Here is an 18,664-nt window from a genome sequence, read left to right as displayed (position 1 = left end):
GATAAAATGCCATATGGTAGCATGTAATGTGTACATACACGCCCCTTTTCTGTTCCCTTTGTTTGTTTGTTGTGTATTAAGTAATGGTGAAAGTAGATTACAACACAAATATTTTGGAGATACATAATCATGCTGCATAATGACATTTCAGTTGAAGATGGGCCAAATGTACAATTGTGACTCATGTGATTATAATGAAACAGAAAATTTTTTTTGAGACAGAGTTTCACTGTGTCGCCCTTGGGAGAGTGCTGACGTCACAGCTCACAGCAACCTCTAACTCTTGGGCCTCAGCAATTCTCTTGCCTCAGCCCCTCAAGTAGCTGGGACTACAGGTGCCTGTCACAACGCCCAGCTATTTTTTTTTGTTGCAGTTGTCATTGTTGTTCAACTTGCCCAAACCAAGTTCCAACCTGCCAATCTGGGTGTATGTGGCTGTAGCCGTAACCACGGTGCTATGGGCGCCAAGCCGAAACTGAAAAATTTCTGTTGCCTTGACCCTGAGGTTTGGTATGGAGTCATCAATTAACTTCTTCTTACTTTTTCCCCAAAGTCTCATAAAATAGACAACTAATATTTATAAATAAAAGATAATTTCAAAAAACGATCATGCCAAATCTTAATAGACAACAGAAAAAGAAGAAATACTTCAAAACTCTGCTTAATCTGGGTATACCTGATATTAAAATTGGAAAAAATATATTATTATAAAGGAGAAATTACAAGCAAAGCATTGTATAATAGACATACTCTTATTTGACAATGCGAATGTTACTTTCTTTGCATTACTATTATTATTATTATTGCCTAGTACTTCATTGCAGCAATCGTCTGATTTCTTTTATGAATGTATTTATCTTCATTCATTCTTTACAAGGTTTTCATTTCTAGTCCTTATCTCAAACATTGTTATTGATGGTAAATTTTAAGCCTTTTTGATTTTGTGAAGGCAGAAAGTGGAAACCTAGTAAACACATGTATATGTAAAAATAAAATAAAATAAAAATTTCTGTTGCCTAGTGCTGCAGCTGTAGCTATCATATGTCTTAGTGTAGTGCATTACCTTTTCTGTGTTTAGATACACAAACACTGAAAAGTCTGCTGTAGTTGCCTATAGTGTTCAATATGGTAACATGCTGTGTAGGTTTGTAGCTTAGAAGCAACAGACTGTACCATCTAGCCTAAGTGTGTAGTGGGCTCTACCATCTAGGTTTGTATAAGTGCACTTGATGTTTGCATAGCAACAAAATCACCTCACAAGGGCCTGAATTCATTTTATGAGCATTTCATTCTCTAACCACTTCTGCCAAATTATGGTATTTTTTATATGCCATGGAACATTGTAATTGAGATAATTTTGATTTACAAAATAATGTGTTCTGAAATTCTCAGCCTTACCCCTTTTTGTATTCAAAGAGAGCATTAATTATTTCAGGTGCTTTGAAGTCCTATTTACGGGAATTGCCAGAACCTTTGATGACTTTTAATCTGTATGAAGAATGGACACAAGTTGCAAGGTAACTTTAAGGACACAGGATTTTGAAAGTTAAAAGAAGTGATGTAATATTGTATCCTATTTTTAAATCATTTTCAAGGATCATAAAATAACCTTAAAATACTGTATTTATTAAATAATATGTGCCCCAGTTCTTATTAACATTTAGAGTGAAATATCGAGTATTATAATTATTAGTGTAGGAAGGTCATCACTTTTATATTGGTTTAAATTTGTGTGGTTTATATGGATGAAGACACAGTTGTATCCACGTTAGTGAACTGGCTGATCTCAAGGGCCCTTTATATTGAAAGCTGTGTAACTGGGACAGGTGTCATATTGACCAGAGGCAATGTGCCTAAGAAGCTACACTCCAACTCAGCCATGCTATAATGTAGTTGACCCTTGAACAACATGGCGTTAGGGGCACTGACCCCCATGCTATTGAAAATCCTCATATAACTTTTGGCTCCAGAAGTTAACTACTAATGCTTAGCTACTAATATCCTGGTGTTGTCCAGAAGCCTTACTGATAACATAAGTAGTCAGTTAACATGTATTGTGTATGTTTGTATGTATTATATAATACATTCTTACAATCAAACAAGCTAGAGAAAAGAAAATTTTGCTATTAAGAAAGTCATAAGGAAGAGAAAAATCTATGTTACTATTCATTAAGTGCAAGTGGGTTATCAGTAGAGGTCGTCAGCCTTGTCTTCATGCTGAGGAGGAGCGGGAGGTAGAGGAGGGGTTGGTTTTGCTGTCTTAGGAATGGCAGGTTCATCCTCAAGTTTTTTTCAAATTGTTGCAAATCTCAAAAAAAAAAAAATTCCAATATAATTATTGAAACATATCTGCATGTAAATGGACCCTGTGTTGTTAACTATGTGATGTGACGTAACTCTTAATAATGTTTACTGAGCATTTACTGTGTGCTAAGTGCTGTGCCTACACTATTCTTTATGCCCTTTACCGCCTGTTACCCTTAATTAACACCCTAAAAGGCAGACGATTTCATACTGCAGGTGAGGAAACTGAGGTTTGGGAAGGAGTAGGCCAAAGGAAGTAGCAAGTAATGGGCAGAGCTTAGAAATCAGATTGAGACTTGTCTGACCCAGTGCTGTGTGTTCCTACTCTTTGTCCCTTTCTCTCCTCCCTTGCCTGCAGTCTGTCTAGGGTGGGTGCTTTGAAGCAGAACAGCCCTTATTTAAAATGTCACAGAGGCAGTTCTTGTTTAATTCCAAAATCTGTGCTGTTTTCCAGGTGGGCTTTCTTTTTCAGATGGAAGCATCACTATTAATATGGCACATTGATAAAGGTATCACGAATATGTGTTTTAATAAAATGTTTTTTCTCAGTGTGCAAGATCAAGACAAAAAACTTCAAGATTTATGGAGAACATGTCAGAAGTTGCCACCACACAATTTTGTTAACTTTAGGTATGTATGGTTGAGCCGCAGTGACTCTGGAATAAAGATAGGTTTAATCCCCAGCAGAGACACCATTTTATTCAAGCATACTTGGCACAGTAAAAAACACTTTGGGTAGCACCAGCAACATAGTCAGTGGGTAGGGCGCCAGCCATATACGCGGAGGCTGGTGGGTTCGAGCCTGGCCTGGGCCTGCTAAACAACAACGACGTACGTGCTTTCATGTATGCTACCTAATTTATTTTAAATAGAGCATAAATCATCCTACTAAATAAAATTTCAAGGAACAGAGATTATGTATTACTTTATGGAATAATTATCGTACAAAGAAAATTTGCCACATTCCCATGGCTCAAAATTCAAAAGGTATACAATAAAAAACCACTTCTGTTCCCATCCCCCACTGTGAACCCACTCTCAATCACGTTACTGATTTCCTCTCCTGAGACACAGATGTGTACGGTTTCTTATATAGTCTCTAGCAAAAGTTAATGCATATTAAGCAAACACATTAAAGCAAATACATGCACATAAATACATACATACATGTTTTCATCCCCGTCCCTTTTTGAGAAACAAATGCTAGTGTATGTGGTAAACAGCATTCCCCCTTTGCTTTCTTTGCTTAACGTCTTAATGTATTTGCTTAATACATCTTGGAGATTATTCCCTTTCGGTACAAAATTAATTTGTTAAGGTTGCAGAGTACTCCACTGTATGGATGTACTGTAATTTATTTAACTCCCCATTGATTGATAGTTGGGTTCTTACTGTTTTGCACTTATACACATAATATCGTACTTATACATCAGAGAGTATATCTGTATGATAAATTGGATTTTTTATACTTATAAATACAAATACTGGTTCCGTTAAGCAGTATACCTGTGCTTGCATTTTTGTATTGAAAATATATTAACAGCCAAACTTAGTGGCTCATGTTGTAATCTCAGCATTTTGGGAGGCCAAAGAGGGAGGAGCATTTAAAGCCAGCAGTTCAAGACCAGCCTAGAAAACATAGCAAGACCTTCTCTAAAAAAAATGAAATAAAATTAGCTGGACATGGTTGTATGTACTGGTAATCCCAGCTACTTGGGAAGCTAAAGCAGAAGGATCACTTGAGTCCAGGAATTTGAGGTTGTAGTGGGCTGTGATCTTGCCACTACACTCCAGCCTGGAGAGCAAGATCCTATCTCTAAAAAATATTTATATGCAGAGGGTGCCAAAAAACGTATACACATCTTAAGAAAGGAAAAAACTGTATTAAATTTGTAATAGTCAAGTCATGTTTGATTTCTGCAATTACAAGAGGTGCTCAATGAGACTTCCATTAATCTTTTGTTATCAGTATGTGTTGAATATTACAATTTTAAGACAGTTTTTTCCTTTCTTAAAATATGTATATATTATTTTGGTACCCTCTGTACATGTATTAAATATATATGTATTATGCATAAATATGTGTGTGTGTATATGTTGAGCCCACTGTTAATCACATTACAATTTGGGAGTAAGGACACAAGGAAAAATGGATTAGAAATAAACAGCAAACAGTGATGAACTATTGAAATTTATATTTGAGCTATTTTCTTCTTCCAAGCCCTTTAGTCTGTTTTCAGAAACAAAAAACACAAGAAATTTATAAAGTGCTTCATCCGAGCCAGTTTCTGAGTGTGGAACACTCTGCAGTTAGCAGCTGAGCACTGGAGGTTGAGCACCTGAGTAGTAAGAGCAACCCTCCCTGCAAATATTTCAGAGACGATGCTTCAGCCCCTTCTCTTTTATTCCATAGGTATTTAATCAAGTTCCTTGCAAAGCTTGCTCAGACTAGTGACGTTAATAAAATGACTCCTAGCAACATTGCGATTGTGTTAGGCCCTAACTTATTATGGGCCAAAAATGAAGGGTAAGTAACATTTTCCAATATCTTAATATTATAATTTCTTCTTTCCTCTGATAATATGAGTAGAAGTATAATTTGGACTGCACATTCTAGATTTAGCTGTGCCTCAGGGTGTTCTGAAGTTGATTTTTTCCAGCCAGCATTCTCAGGACACACATATGAGTGTGAGCTGGGTGCTTCCCTGGATGCTGGTCACATGGGGATGTAAGATCATTGTTCTAGTTCTCAGAAAGCCCCTGCTCTGCACCAGTTGGTCAGCCAGTGGCTACAGCACAGTGTTAAGATGTACACACATCGGACTACAGTGAGGACAGAACTTGACATCTTCCCCTTCAGGGTGTCTGGCTGGTCCTGAGAATTAAATTGACATAGATTAACAGGAGAAAAGCATACAAGTTCCCATATACATGGGAACCCCCACAGGAAAATGAAGACCCAAAGAAGCAGCTAGAGCTGATCACTTACACACTAAGTTGGACACAAAGTAGTAAATTGTGAAAACATGACAAGGCAAAGGGCTTGGGCTGGGGCCATTAACTGTGGAGAGGTGTCTAGGAAGGTAGAGATTACGTTAACAAATTTTGTAGATAAAAATTTCCCCTCGCCTTGATTCCTCATCTCTACTGGTCATTTTTCATATAGGAGTTTATCTTCTGCTTTCAGGATGAAAAAGGAAGGTCCAAGCACCTTCTTGCATCTGCTATCTTTCAAGTGCCTTTAAACTAAAAATATCCTTATGCCAAAGGGACTTACTTTGGGGTGGCATTATTTTGCCACCCTTAGTATCACAGACATTATAAAGTATGGTGGCAACACGGATGAAGAAATGTAATTCCAGCTGAAAAGTTCAGGGAAAGCTCTGGTTAGGAAGTGGCACTTGAACTGTACCTTGATGAATTAATAGTTTCCTACAGCTGGAATCTGGATGGGCATTGCATCACGAATAATGCATCACGAGGGCTGGGCTTCCAGCATTGAGGGGGATATGTGTGGCCATGTATAACTTGAAGACAAGACATGGGGCTGTAACTGGATAGGCCAGAGCCAGGTTATGAAGAGCCTTGGCCTCACATATCTTGCTGAGGTGTTTGGAGCTTATTTTCTAGGTCATGGGAGGTCATCAAGGCTCCTAAGCAGAGGGTTGACTTGTTAAATTGTATTTGGAAAAACAGTTGTGTTGGCATTGAGAAATGTAGATTGAATAGAGGTGAGGTTTCAGGGAAATGGCCACTCTGTTGGTGGCTTTTTGCTGGTCTCATTTGGTCCTCACAAATCACCTTTCAAAGCAGGTATAGGTATCCTCATTTTTTCTGATGAGGACACTGAGTGTTGGAGAGATCAAGTAATCAATTAAGAGCAGGGAAGTGGTGGAGCTCAGGCCTCGGCTACACAACCTGTATTTCTTAACTATCACCCTTCCTTCCTTACCTTCTGTCACTGCTAGTCTTCTTTGTGAAATCATGAACCATTCAAGTTTTTAAAAGTACAGTGACCTTTTTGGATCACAGTCTATCTTTCATTCATCTACACATCCGTGATTATTTACAAAGATCTAAAAGGAAAATTTAAGATAAGTAGATATACAGAATTAACTACATATGTCATATTTTATAGCAAATTAATTATAGATAGACTAAAGGTTTAAACATAAAAAGTGATGCCATGAACATGGCAGGTAAACATTTGTTAGGTTCTGGGATGGGGAAGAATTTTCTAAGCATAAAAGCAGCACAAGGGTTCGGCGCTCATAGCATAGTGGTTACGGTGCCAGCCACATAGGCCTAGGCTGGCAGGTTTGAACCCGGCCCGGGCCAGCTAAACAACAATGACAACTACAACAAAAAATAGCTAAGCGTAGCTGGTGGGTCCCAGCTACTTGGGGGGCTGAGGCAAGAGAATTGCTTAAGCCCGAGAGTTTGAGGTTGCTGTGAGTTGTGATGCTACGGCACTCTACCAAGGATGACATAGTGAGACTCTGCCTCAAGAAAAAAAAAAAAAAACAGTACAAGAAATAATAAGTTTAAAATTGATTGGTTGGGCGGCACCTGTGGCTCAGTTAGTAGGGCACTGGCCCCATATACCAAGGGTGGCAGGTTTGAACCCAGCCCCAGCCAAACTGTAACAAAAAAATAGCCAGGCGTTGTGGTGGGCGCCTGTAGTCCCAGCTACTCTGGACGCTGAGGCAAGAGAATCACTTACGTCTAAGAGTTGGAGGTTGCTGTGAGCTGTGATGCTACAGCACTCTGCCAAGGGCGACAAAGTGAGACTCTGTCTAAAATAATAATAATAATAGAATAAAATTGATTTGTCTCTATAACAGCTAGAAGTTTATATATATCAGAAAGGATCTTAAACAAAAGGCAGTTCACAAACTAGGAACGAGTTCTTCCAAAAATATTCAGAATATGTGAAAATGTCTTGTGAATCAATAGATGAACAGTCTATCTTCAAAAAGAAAAATTGGAAAAGGACATGAGAGGACTGTTTCTCCTAGCCCAGCACGGTTCTGAAGCATGGAGACTGGTCAGGATCCAGAGGGGAGAGACGGTGTGAAGGGTAATTTGTAGGCAGAGCTTACAGTTTTAAGCTGGGATTTGAAAAGTGCTGGAACTGTTGGTAGGTTGGAAAATGGGATGAAAATGTTGTGGTGAGAAGAGAGGTCAGAGTTTTAAAAAAGGAAAGAAAAGAGAAGTTTGAGACAGTCAGACATGAGATTAAGCTTCTTGGGAATGGACTGTCCTCACTTATAAAATAGGCCTCAAGACAGGTGGTTGTAAAAACGAATGAGGGAAGCCCCTGCGGCAGCATGGTGGGTGCTCAGGAGGCGGCAGGCCTTCTGCAGGTTCAGCTTCTCTAGTATTCTGACTCCCAGCTAGAACATGGACTTGGCAGCAGGATAAAGATTCTTACTTCTTTTCTTCCTTTCGCGCTCTGACATTAATCACATGTAACTTCTGAACACTCATCTGGGGGCTGGTTTGTGTATGTTATGACCTTCAGTATAAATATGAGGGCTCAGGTTCCCATTCTAAGAGGCACACTGCAACAACACGACCCCTGATGATGTTACTGGCACCAGAGGTTTTTTGTGATCTTGGGTCTTAGAAGACAGCTACTGGTTCTAGTGAGGAAGTGCAGCCTCATTCCAAACCTGTTTAAAACAAGCTTTTGACACACACTGAAGGTGGACATGATACCTCACCTATAATCCCAGCAACTTGGGAGGCTAACGTGGTGGTGATAAGAGATTGCTTAAGGCCAGGAGTTCAAAACCAGCCTGAGCAACATAGTGAGACACCCTCCCCCATCCCCACAAAAATATAAAAGATTAGCTGGGTTTAGTGCCATGTGCCTGTAGTCCCAGCTACTCGAGGTTACAGCAAGCTATGATTACACCACAAGGCAAAACCTTCTCTGGGGAAAAAACAAACATTGAAAGGACACAGAATTCCTAGCACTTTTTGTAGGATGAGTAGAATTTATAAATTCAGTTGTTAGAACTTATAAGCCAGTAAACAATGGTGTATTTTTTTTTATGTTGGGTGGGGTTATAGGAGGTTTTGCAGTGTTTTTTGTCATTTCTGCACAGTACTACTGGCTGTTCTGGCCCCTCTTCACCAGTGACACTTCTCTCCCCTCAGAAAAATGTTTAATCCATTTGTATGCTGCTGTTTCCTTTCTTTTTTTTTTTTTTTTTTTGAGACAGAGCCTCAAGCTGTCCCCCTGGGTAGAGTGCTGTGGCATCACGGCTCACAGCAACCTCCAACTCCTGGGCTCAAGCGAGTCTCCTGCCTCCACCTCCCAAGTAGCTGGGACCACAGGTGCCCGCCACAACGCCCGGCTATTTTTTGGTTGCAGCTGTTGTTTGGCGAGTCCGGGCTGGGGATTCGAACCCACCACCTTAGGTGTACATGGCTGGCGCCTTAGCCGGTTGAGCCACAGGCACCAAGCCTGCTGCTGTTTTCTTCATGGCATTATCCCCATAAATTTGGACTAACATTTTCCTGATTTCACTTCCACTCTAGACAAGTTTAACAAGATGTTTATGAATGTTTGTTTGTTGTTCTAATTCAAGTTCCAACATTCTCATGATGGAGGATGTTCATTCTCACAAAAACAACAGTGAATGCCATTCAGCAAGACAACCACCACACATCAGCGCAAACACAACTGTGAGACAAAGATATGCCAAGGTTATGAAACCTCACTGAGTTGTTTGTACAGTGCTGTCAGTGTAAGGACACAGTGGCAAGTTTTCGAACTTAATTGTCAGATTCCTAACTGCTCATAGGGCCTGTGTACAGTGGAAACTTTGATTGTCAACAGCTGACTATGGAGTGACTCAGCAGAGTCAGGTTAATTTTTTTCCCTAGATGATCACTGAGACCAGGACCTTGTAAACTTGATTTTTTCATCTGTGTTTAAATATTTTATCCTTTAAAAATAATTGAATTGCCCTGATAAAACCAGAAATATTTAATTTTGTGAACTTCCTTTGCAGAACACTTGCTGAAATGGCAGCAGCCACGTCTGTCCACGTGGTTGCAGTGATTGAACCCATCATTCAGCATGCCGACTGGTTCTTCCCTGAAGGTAATTATGTTAGTTTGATTGACTGCCAAAGAAATACAGCAGTAGTATAGAAAGTCTTCTTATAATCTCAGCTACTCAGGAGACTGACACAGGAGATCTCTTGAGGCCATGAGGTTACACAGCAAGATCCTAAGACCCTATCTTTAAAAGAAATGAAAAAAATTAGCCATGCGTAGTGGCACATGCCTACAGTCCCAGCTACTTGAGCCCAGGAGTTTGAGGCTGCAGTATGATTGTACTGCTGCACTCTAGCCTGGGTGATACAGTGTAATCCTGTTTCTTAAAATTCAAAAAAATACATATCAGTAATCCCTTCATGATCACATAATTGTTTTCACTTTTTCACATTTCTTTTCCAGACGTTGTTCATTTGCATTGATATTTGAACATAATGGGAATCATATCATCTTATATTTCACTTAGCTTCAACTAAAAGATATTCAGCCAGTGTGCATGGAATACTCACTAAGTGCTACATGTTTGCTGGTTAGGCTTATAGTCTTCCCTGGAGGAACTCAGGCCACCAGAAAAGACAGCCACATAAACAGATAAAATTATTGTACATGGTAACTTAGGTAGATAGAGAAAGATTTGACAAACTCTGGTACTGGCTGAGGGGAGCCAGGGATTGCTTTATAAAAGAGGTGAAGTTGAACATGGGGCAGTTTTCACTTGGAAGCGATCTGTTTGTTTCTCTAGATTTTAGATTTGTGTAGTGGCAGAATACAAAGCAGGAAAGGTCAACTGGGGAAAGTTGGCGAAGGTCTGAGTTGACCATGTTGGGGAATTAGAATTTCATCCTGTAGGTCAGCCGTCCTCAAACTACAGGCCTGCGGGCCACATGTAGTCCGCCTAGGACATTTATCCCGGAGTCCGGCCCTCCAAGGGTCTGAGGAATAGTGAACTGGCCCCCTGTTTAAAAAGTTTGAGGACCTCTAGTTAGGTGATAGGTTTTCAAACGAGACTTTTGCAATCCTGGTATCCATAGAGGTTCTTGTAGCTTCCTTTAGCAATACTGTTTGGTCAAGTGTTAGGAGTGTGGACCTCCCTCTCCTGCTTCCCGCAGAGCAACTCTGCTGCTGCATTCATCGTAGCCTAAGACCCATGAGGCCAAGTGCTCATCTTTGCTTCACCAGCAACTTTCACCACCGACTTCCCACCAGGAATCATACCTCCCTTATGCCGAATGAAGATGGGATGGATGGATTAGTATTGGATTTTGCCCAAGATTTCATTAAGGAAAATGATACTTAGAAAAACTGCCATAGAAATTATGGACTTGATGTTGCCTTTTATTTGTTTTATGTCAGAGTATAAGTATCTTTCACTTTTAATGATTCCAATAATCTATACTTACTGTCCTCTTCTGCGTTACAGAAGGTTTTGTTTTTCACTAAAGATAAAGCAAAAGGGTTTTGAAACTTACATTTTGGGCTTTTGTGGGGGAGGGGGTTGTTTGTTGTTTTTTTGAGACAGAGTCTCACTATGTTGCCCTTGGTAGAGTGCCATGGCATCACATCTCACAGCAACCTCAAACTCTTGGGCTTAATAGCTGTTCTCTTACCTCTGCCTCCCTAGTAGCTGGGACTACAGGCAGCTGCGACAAGTTTGGCTATTCTGTCTGGCTGTTTTTTTTTTTTTGTTGCAGTTGTCATTGTTGTTTTAACTAGCCCAGGCCAGGTTCAAACCTGCCAGCCTCGGTGTATGTGGCCAGCACCCTACCCATAGAGCTACAGATGCCATCTGAAATTTGTATTTTGAATAATGCCTTCTCCTTGTCTCTTGTGCTATTATGTTACCTCTCATTAGTTTGAGAAACTATTCTTAGGGTGAGCATGCCAGGGACTTCCACTTGTGAAGTAGTGGGAGCTTGTGGACTGAAAGGTGAGATTCGGGTTTCAGTGGGAGGGTGTCTTAGAATTCCCTTGTCCCTGTGGTCTGTGTCTCATATACTTGTTTATTTTTTTTCTCTTGCAGAGGTGGAATTTAACGTATCAGAAGCATTTGTACCTCTCGCCACCCCAAATTCTAATCACTCATCCCACACTGGAAGTGACTCTGACTCGGGTACTCTTGAGAGGAAGCGGCCCGCCAGCATGGCAGTGATGGAAGGGGACTTGGTGAAGAAGGAGAGGTGTGTTTAGACCGTTTACTTTCAAACCCACAGTTGATAACACATAGAAGACTCGTTAGACCTGCAGTGTCTGGTACTGGTTAGGTGGACTTGGGGTTTGAGTGGCCCTCTATGCACCCCTGACTAATAGGTCCAGATAGTTTGAGGAATTCTGCTGTGGGTTTATGTTCCAAGCATAAAGTAGGTGTGCAGCTTGGCACTTAACATTCGTACCGTATGTAGTCAAGCTTAACTGGATGGTTCTGTGGTAAGCCTTACAGTGGAACAGCATCATACACATGTTGCGAATTCACCTAAATGTATTTGATTAGGGGAGAAAGAAGGTAAAGATGAGTAGTGGTAATTAAGGATAATTAAGACTTTTTGTAGGCCAGGCGGGATGGCTCACACCTCTAATCCTAGCACTCTGGTGACCAAGGCTGGTGGATTGTTTGAGCTCAAGCGTTCAAGACCAGCCTGAGTAAGAGTGAGGCTCTGTCTTTACTAAAAAAAGAAAACTAGCTGGGCATTGTGGCATGTGCCTATAGTCCCAGCTACTGAGGAGGCTAAGGGAAGAGAATCGAGTTGCTTAAGCCCAAGGTTTGAAGATGCTGTGAGCTATGATGCCCTGGTACTCTACCCAGGGTGATGGAGTGAGACTCGATATTGAAAAAAAAAAAAAGAAAGAAAGAAAACAAAAGATTTGTGATTCTTGCCTTCAGATGCCAACCTATCCAGTGTGTATGATGAAGTACCACTGCCTCGACCAGCAGTGCTAAGAGTTAAGAGGCTTATTTGAAGTAATATGCTTTTCTTGAGTATGTGTAATACTACTAGAAATAGTTTTACATTAAAACTAAGCGATAAGCTCTTATTTTGGTTGCCCAGTCTTATAGTGACGTGTGTTTTTTGTTTGTTTTGCTTTGTTTGGGGGGTTTTTACCCCATAGCAAAAATGCTTCACTTTCCTATTTTATCATTCTGAAATCCACATGCATCCTGTGCAAAAGTTTTACTTATCCGAATCCTCATTCCCACATTCAGTAGGGTTTCCCGATGACAAGTTGTCATTGCACATAACAAAATTAGCTTTCTTATAGTTTGTTATAAAGTGCAGTGCTGTGAGTCTAGTTAGCACATGACAGACCATTCTTGTACCAACGGCTCAGTGAAAACCAAGTCTTCTTCTACTCTATCCTGCAGCCACCATCCCCAAAAGCAACTATTTTTTCCAGGATTATGTCTTTTTAGATGTATCCTTTTCACATGCACGTGTGAATGTTTCTACATTTCATCTTAATTAAGAAGCTATATGGTGTGATTACCTTACACTGCCACTGATAGGCCTTTTATACTTGGCTTCAGCCTCATTTCTCAAACACAGATTTGAGATGGGTATGAGGTTCTGTCGAAGTAAACACGTTAACATAATGTCACTCAAGGTGAGACCTGCCTGTTTACTTTCAGCTGTTCACACCTAAATTGATTAAAGATATTAATCAGTACCAGGTTTGTTGGCTTTGCTCAGGTTTAAAGCCAAATGGAATTGCTTGCCTTGGTAATAGGATGACCATTAGTGTGGTCCTTGCCGCTTCACTGCATGCTGGGCAACTTGGGTGGCTGTCCTCATGTGTGCTTTTAACACATGTGGACCCGTGGGCTTCTGTCTCAGTAGTCAGCTTGCATGGTGTGTTGACTGTTTCTTCTTTCTGTGTAGCTTTGGTGTGAAGCTTATGGACTTCCAGGCCCACCGGCGGGGTGGCACCCTAAATAGAAAGCACATATCCCCCGCTTTCCAGCCGCCACTCCCGCCCACAGATGGGAGCACCTTGGCGCCAGCAGGCCCAGAGCCCCCTCCACAGAGCTCTAGGGCTGAAAGCAGCTCTGGGGGTGGGACTGTCCTTTCCTCTGCGGGCATACTGGAGCAGGGGCCAAGCCCAGGCGATGGCAGGTAAGAAGGCTGACTTCTGCTGGCAGCGAGGCTGGATGCCCAGCCTTCTTGTGGTGCCTTTGGGCATGGCATCGAAACCCAAGGAGTCACCTCAGCATGGAGTGAGCCAGATTGGCTTTCATTGCTCCAGTTGGCAAAGGACGGAGGAAAAAAACTGCAAATCGCTTGCTTCCTTTTCTGTTTTCAAAAGAAAGCAACATTTGTTTGCGTTCTTTGCCATGCTGCTTTGGTGCTGGAAACTGGAAGCCAGTATGTGTCTAGCAGTTAGGATAAGTGTCTCATACCTGTTTGATGTGTGCTGTCTGTGTTCGTGTGCCATTTGCTTGCTGTCATCCACTGTGCTAACTAGTAAGCATTGAATGTAGCAAGTTAGTTAAGTGTTGGTATTCCTGGCATTCATTCGTTCATTTGCTCATTCATTAAATCATTCAATCAAACAGATTTACTGAGCAACTTTTATGTGCCAGGCAGCGTACTAGTCACAAGAGGTGACTGTGACTCCACCCACCCCCAGCATTTCTCTCATTAGAGAGTTGACACAAGTCCACGATAGAGGATAAGATGGTTGATTATCTTAAATGGCTCTTTAAAAGGTTGTTTAACCTTTTGAAAACCTGCCTGGAGTAGGCTGCAAGCATATAACAACTTTGAATAAAAATTGTTCAACCTTAAGCTTGAATTTTTTATAAAATTGGCATTAATTCAGTTCTGCACACTGATAAGGGCAGATGACCCAGAGGCGCGACTTCAGGTGTATCTCTCATGGTTCAGAACTGGCAGCTGCTGTAAAAGATGAGCCCTGTGACAGAGTGTGTGCAAGGATTTTTATTGTCATTTGCTCTGCTTTGCCCATCTACAGCACACTGAGTGATCATATATAAAGTGAAGTAAATGTGCACAAAACAAGAACAGCCTGCTGATGTGCACACTTTCCTCCCATAGTGAGGCAGATTTGCCTTGGGGGGACGCCTCTCACCTTTGGGGTTGGTGAGGGAGAGCTTCCGAGTACGTGGAGTTGCTTATGAGACAGGATTCTTGTTCAGTCATCACAGCTGAGCTTTGGATGCTTTGTGCATTCCTGAATTCATTCTTACTCACATAATTTGAGAAAATTCTCTCTTTGGTTAGGAAACATGAAGCCTTCAGAGGTCATAAGGCTTTATACGCGCATCATAAGCTCCATGTCAGTTCGTTAGTAACAGTTGCCCTGTGCACATATCTGTTCTGGTTTAAATGTTTATATTTGAGAAAAAAAGTATAAGTAAATTCCATACATTTCCATTTCCTCCTGGCATTCAGTTTCTTTAATCAAGGCTAGATACATTGCTTAAGGCAATAATTAGTCCTTACTGCAGGAGGACAAATGGAATGCCAGTCATCAGTTTGCTGTTTTTTCATATGACATTCTACAGATATTTTTGTGTGTACTTCACTAATATCATTTACTCCATGTGACCTTGATAAAATGTAGCTGTAATATTTTATATAAAAAGATCTGGGGCAGAAAGTAGGAAGCCTGAGTTCTGATCTCTATCCTGATACTACCAGTTCTGGACTTTGAATAATCATTTAGCCTTTCAGAGTTTCTCTTTCCTCAAGTCCAAATTACTGATAATAACCAAGCACTTTACAATTTTGAGTATTATTTTCCCATAGTTTTTGTTTGAGACAGAGTCCTCACTATGTCGCCCTCGGTAGAGTGCTATGGCATCACAGCTCACAGCAACCTCAAACTCTTCGGCTTAAGCAATTCTCTTGCCTCAGCCTCCCAAGTAGCCAGGACTACAGGCGCCCATCATAATGCCCAGCTATTTTTTTGGTTGCAGTTGTCGTCGTTGTTTAGCAGGACCTGGCTGGGTTCAAACCCACCAGCCTCGGTGTATATGGCCGGTGTCCTACCCACTGAGCTACAGGCGCCGCCCATAGATTTTGTTTAGTTTTTGTACAGTGTATACGTCAACATTCAGAAGCCCTTTCATGTTATTAAATCCTGCCCAATTTTAGTACAAACACAGTAGAACTTATAATTTCTTGTTGGTTGCTTTGAAAGGGTCTCTCTATCATAATATTGAAGTAGCAGAATAGTTGGAGGCCAGTCTGATGCAGTAAATACCGTGTTTCCCCCAAAATAAGAGCTACCCCAAAAATAAGCCCTAGCAGGATTTCTATGCATTTGTTAAATATAAGCCCTACCCCAATAATAAGACCTAGTGATGGGCGTGGCTATGCATTTCGGCACAGAGAGAAACATCCCCTGAAAATAAGCCCTAGTGTGTCTTCTTGAGAAAAATAAATATAAGACAGTGTCTTATTTTCGAGGAAACATGGCATCATACAATAGGTATTCCTGCATGATATCAACTAAACAGTAGCTTTATAGGCCTAGTGTAAGTGATGAAAATTTCCAATCATCTCCTTCCTTGCCTGCTGAAGTGAAAATTCTCCATGGAGTCTTATATTTTATAGTATAGTATATTTGGCTTTTCTAGGTAGGAGTGTCTGACCTCTAACTTGACTTTTATTCTTCTCAGTCCTCCCAAACCCAAGGACGCTGCAGCTGCCCCTGCCCCTGCCCCTGCCCCTGCCCCTGCACCAGCGAGAAACAGCAGTCAGATGACCACTGGCCAAACCCAGGCCCAGGCGGCTGCTGGCTCCCACCAGCTCTCCGCTGGCCCAGCTCATAACGCTGTGGGGCATAGCCCTCATACTCTGCGTCGAGGTAAGTAGCCACCCTTCCTTCTTGCCCTTGTGGAAGGATGTGCCCACCTCCTTGAGGTAGTGCAAAGGCTCAGGTGTGAGGTTTCTGGGCAGATGTTTTCCAAGTCAGTGATAAAATGGCAAGCAAGAAAATCAGACATTAAAGAGAAAAATAATGAAAAAGGAAAAAGGTAGAGAACAGAAAATCAGACATTTAAGAATGTGTTTTTTTCTTAGGAATTACAAAGTTTAGCAAACAAAAAGTCATTTCTCCAAAAACCCTCTTAGTTTTCCAGGACTCTGGTTGTCCAAGCCATCACTCTTTACTACCTCTGCACCTCTGTACCGCGGTCTCTGTACTACCCTGGTTTTGTGGGTCTAGGAGACACCACCCTCTGAATGGGGGGCAGGGCTTTCTGGGTTCTGATTAACATAATCTGAACTACCCCCACTTATCTTCCCTGTATTCCTCCACCCAGCAGCCAGAGAGATTGCTCTAAAATCCCAAGTAGATCATGTCATCTCTTGCTTGAAACTCCCTAGCAGCTTCCATGCAAACCTCCTGCCCTGGGCCCTGTGTGGTCTGGCCAGGGCCTGTCTCTGAGCCCGGCTCTCACATTGTCCCCCTCTCAGTGCACTCTGCTCTCTGTTCCTGGGATGCACTGAGCTCATTTCCTCCTAGGGATTCAGTTGTTTTCTTTTCCAGAATATTCTGTCCCTTACGTTCACATGGTTGCTTCTTATCATTCAGAACTCAGCTTAAGGGTCTCTTTCCCTGTGAGTGCCCCTTAGCACCCACCACCCAGTGTGAGTTGGTGACCATCTCACCAACCTCACACACAGGTCATTCTCCAGCATGTCACTCTCCTTTTTTCAGAGCATTTTTCTCAATCTGAATTTTATTGTTTTTTCTGCTCATTGCCAGTCTTACAAAGTAGCTCTTACTGAGCTGGGATCTTACTTGTCTCATACACCCCAGTTTTCTTACTCCTGGTACCCTTCCTGTCACAGAGGGGACATTCAAAAAATACTTGTGGGCCTGGGAGCTCTAAGTGCCTCTTAGGTCTAGAAAAACTGGGGGTAGGGTGGTACCTGTGGCTCAGTGGGTAGGGCGCCAGCCCCATATACCAAGGGTGGTGTGTTCAAACCCAGCCCCAGCCAAACTGCAACAATTTAAAAAGCCAGTTGTTATGGCAGGTGCCTGTAGTCCCAACTACTTGGGAATCTGAGGCAACAGAATCGCCTAAGCCCAAGAGCATCCACCAGAGGCTGACCTGAACAATAGCATCATACAGCAGAGAAGTTGTATTTCTTACCCTAGGGTCAGGACCTTAGGTCAGTGCATAACAAAAACCTCACAAGAGCAAGATTAATCTTGGGAAGCTCTGTGAGGATGCCCTGTTGGAGTCTCAGTAAATCCAGATCTACATTTTATCCTCTTAATAGAGCTCAGCGCTTCAGTTGTTGACTTGAGTTTGGGGGCAGTATGTTGTATGAAAAAAAAAATGTATGTGTTCAGTGAGATTCATGGTCAGAATGGGGGATGCTCACCACGAGAGATGGTGGGCTGCAACCAGCCCAGGGAGCAGCAGCCCCCGGCCCCATCTGCTCACTCGCCACGTAGAGACTGCTTTCCTTTTTCTGACCATGCTCCCGTCTCACCTGTAAATGAATTCTCTCCTATAACATGTCTTTGATTACTGCACCATAATGGGCAATAGCAAAGACACTGATCTGACTGCCTGCAAGGACCCCTCCCAAGCTCTAGTAAGAAGCAAAGGTGGACAGGACAGAGAGGGCAGAGATGGTGCTCTGGCAAGCCAGGGTGGACACTGAAACAGTTTTTAGGAGGTTGACTTGGTGGAAGTGAAGGTTGAACTGAGGACGAAGCCTCTGATGGGGCTCCAACCCAGAGCGGTGATGGTGTCCTAGGAGGGCTAGATGGGGCAGTGCTGGTTGTAATGAGTGGCAATTATGATCAAGGGAAAAGGCTCTGCACTCAAAAGTTTAAGTTCTAACTTTCCCCTAAATTCACAGAACTGGTTAATGCCGCTGATTTGACCTTTCCTGATTTAATTCCTACACATGTATAGTAGAAATTAAAATACCTGCTTAAGGGGGATTGTGACATAGGACTAAATTGGATATGGTTGTCTGTAAAGGCACTATCTTTACAAAGAACTACACCAATGTTAGTGTAATTTCTATAAGTTATAGACAGGGAGGCAAATTCAGTACACTGCTTTGTTGTAGACCCCCACATCATCCTTCTGAATGCCACCCTCGCCTCTGGGCTCCCCTGTACTCACTGGTGTCTTCAGTGATCCTTGAGGGAGATTAGTCTTCTCTACCTGGATTCCACGTATAACTCTGTGTATACACACGCGCACGCGCGTGCACACACACACACACACAGAGATAGATATATATATATATATATATTTTTTTTTTTTTTTTTTTTTTGAGACAGTCTCACTGTTGCA

General features: G+C 41.9%; 1 protein-coding gene across 4 annotated transcripts in view; it reads left to right on the top strand.

Moving 5' to 3' along the window:
- The window catches only part of ARHGAP17 (Rho GTPase activating protein 17), a 63,493-nt gene that overhangs the window by 31,577 nt on the left and 13,252 nt on the right, over positions 1-18,664 (top strand). For 3 of the 4 annotated variants that reach the window (XM_012808922.2, XM_023516695.1, XM_023516694.1), the window contains exons 11-17: positions 1,436-1,517; positions 2,854-2,934; positions 4,718-4,831; positions 9,330-9,421; positions 11,399-11,555; positions 13,251-13,484; positions 16,016-16,203. In XM_012808922.2, the coding sequence (XP_012664376.1) occupies positions 1,436-1,517; positions 2,854-2,934; positions 4,718-4,831; positions 9,330-9,421; positions 11,399-11,555; positions 13,251-13,484; positions 16,016-16,203 (948 nt within the window). The remainder of the gene's footprint in view (positions 1-1,435; positions 1,518-2,853; positions 2,935-4,717; positions 4,832-9,329; positions 9,422-11,398; positions 11,556-13,250; positions 13,485-16,015; positions 16,204-18,664) is intronic. The other variant, XM_012808923.2, reaches the window with a different exon arrangement.

The sequence above is a fragment of the Otolemur garnettii genome, unplaced genomic scaffold (assembly GCF_000181295.1).
Source record: "Otolemur garnettii isolate 467f Iridium unplaced genomic scaffold, OtoGar3 scaffold00096, whole genome shotgun sequence".
NCBI classification, from domain to species: domain Eukaryota; kingdom Metazoa; phylum Chordata; class Mammalia; order Primates; family Galagidae; genus Otolemur; species Otolemur garnettii.
Note: the sequence above shows the minus strand (reverse complement) of the source record. Positions and strands in the feature narration are given on the sequence as shown.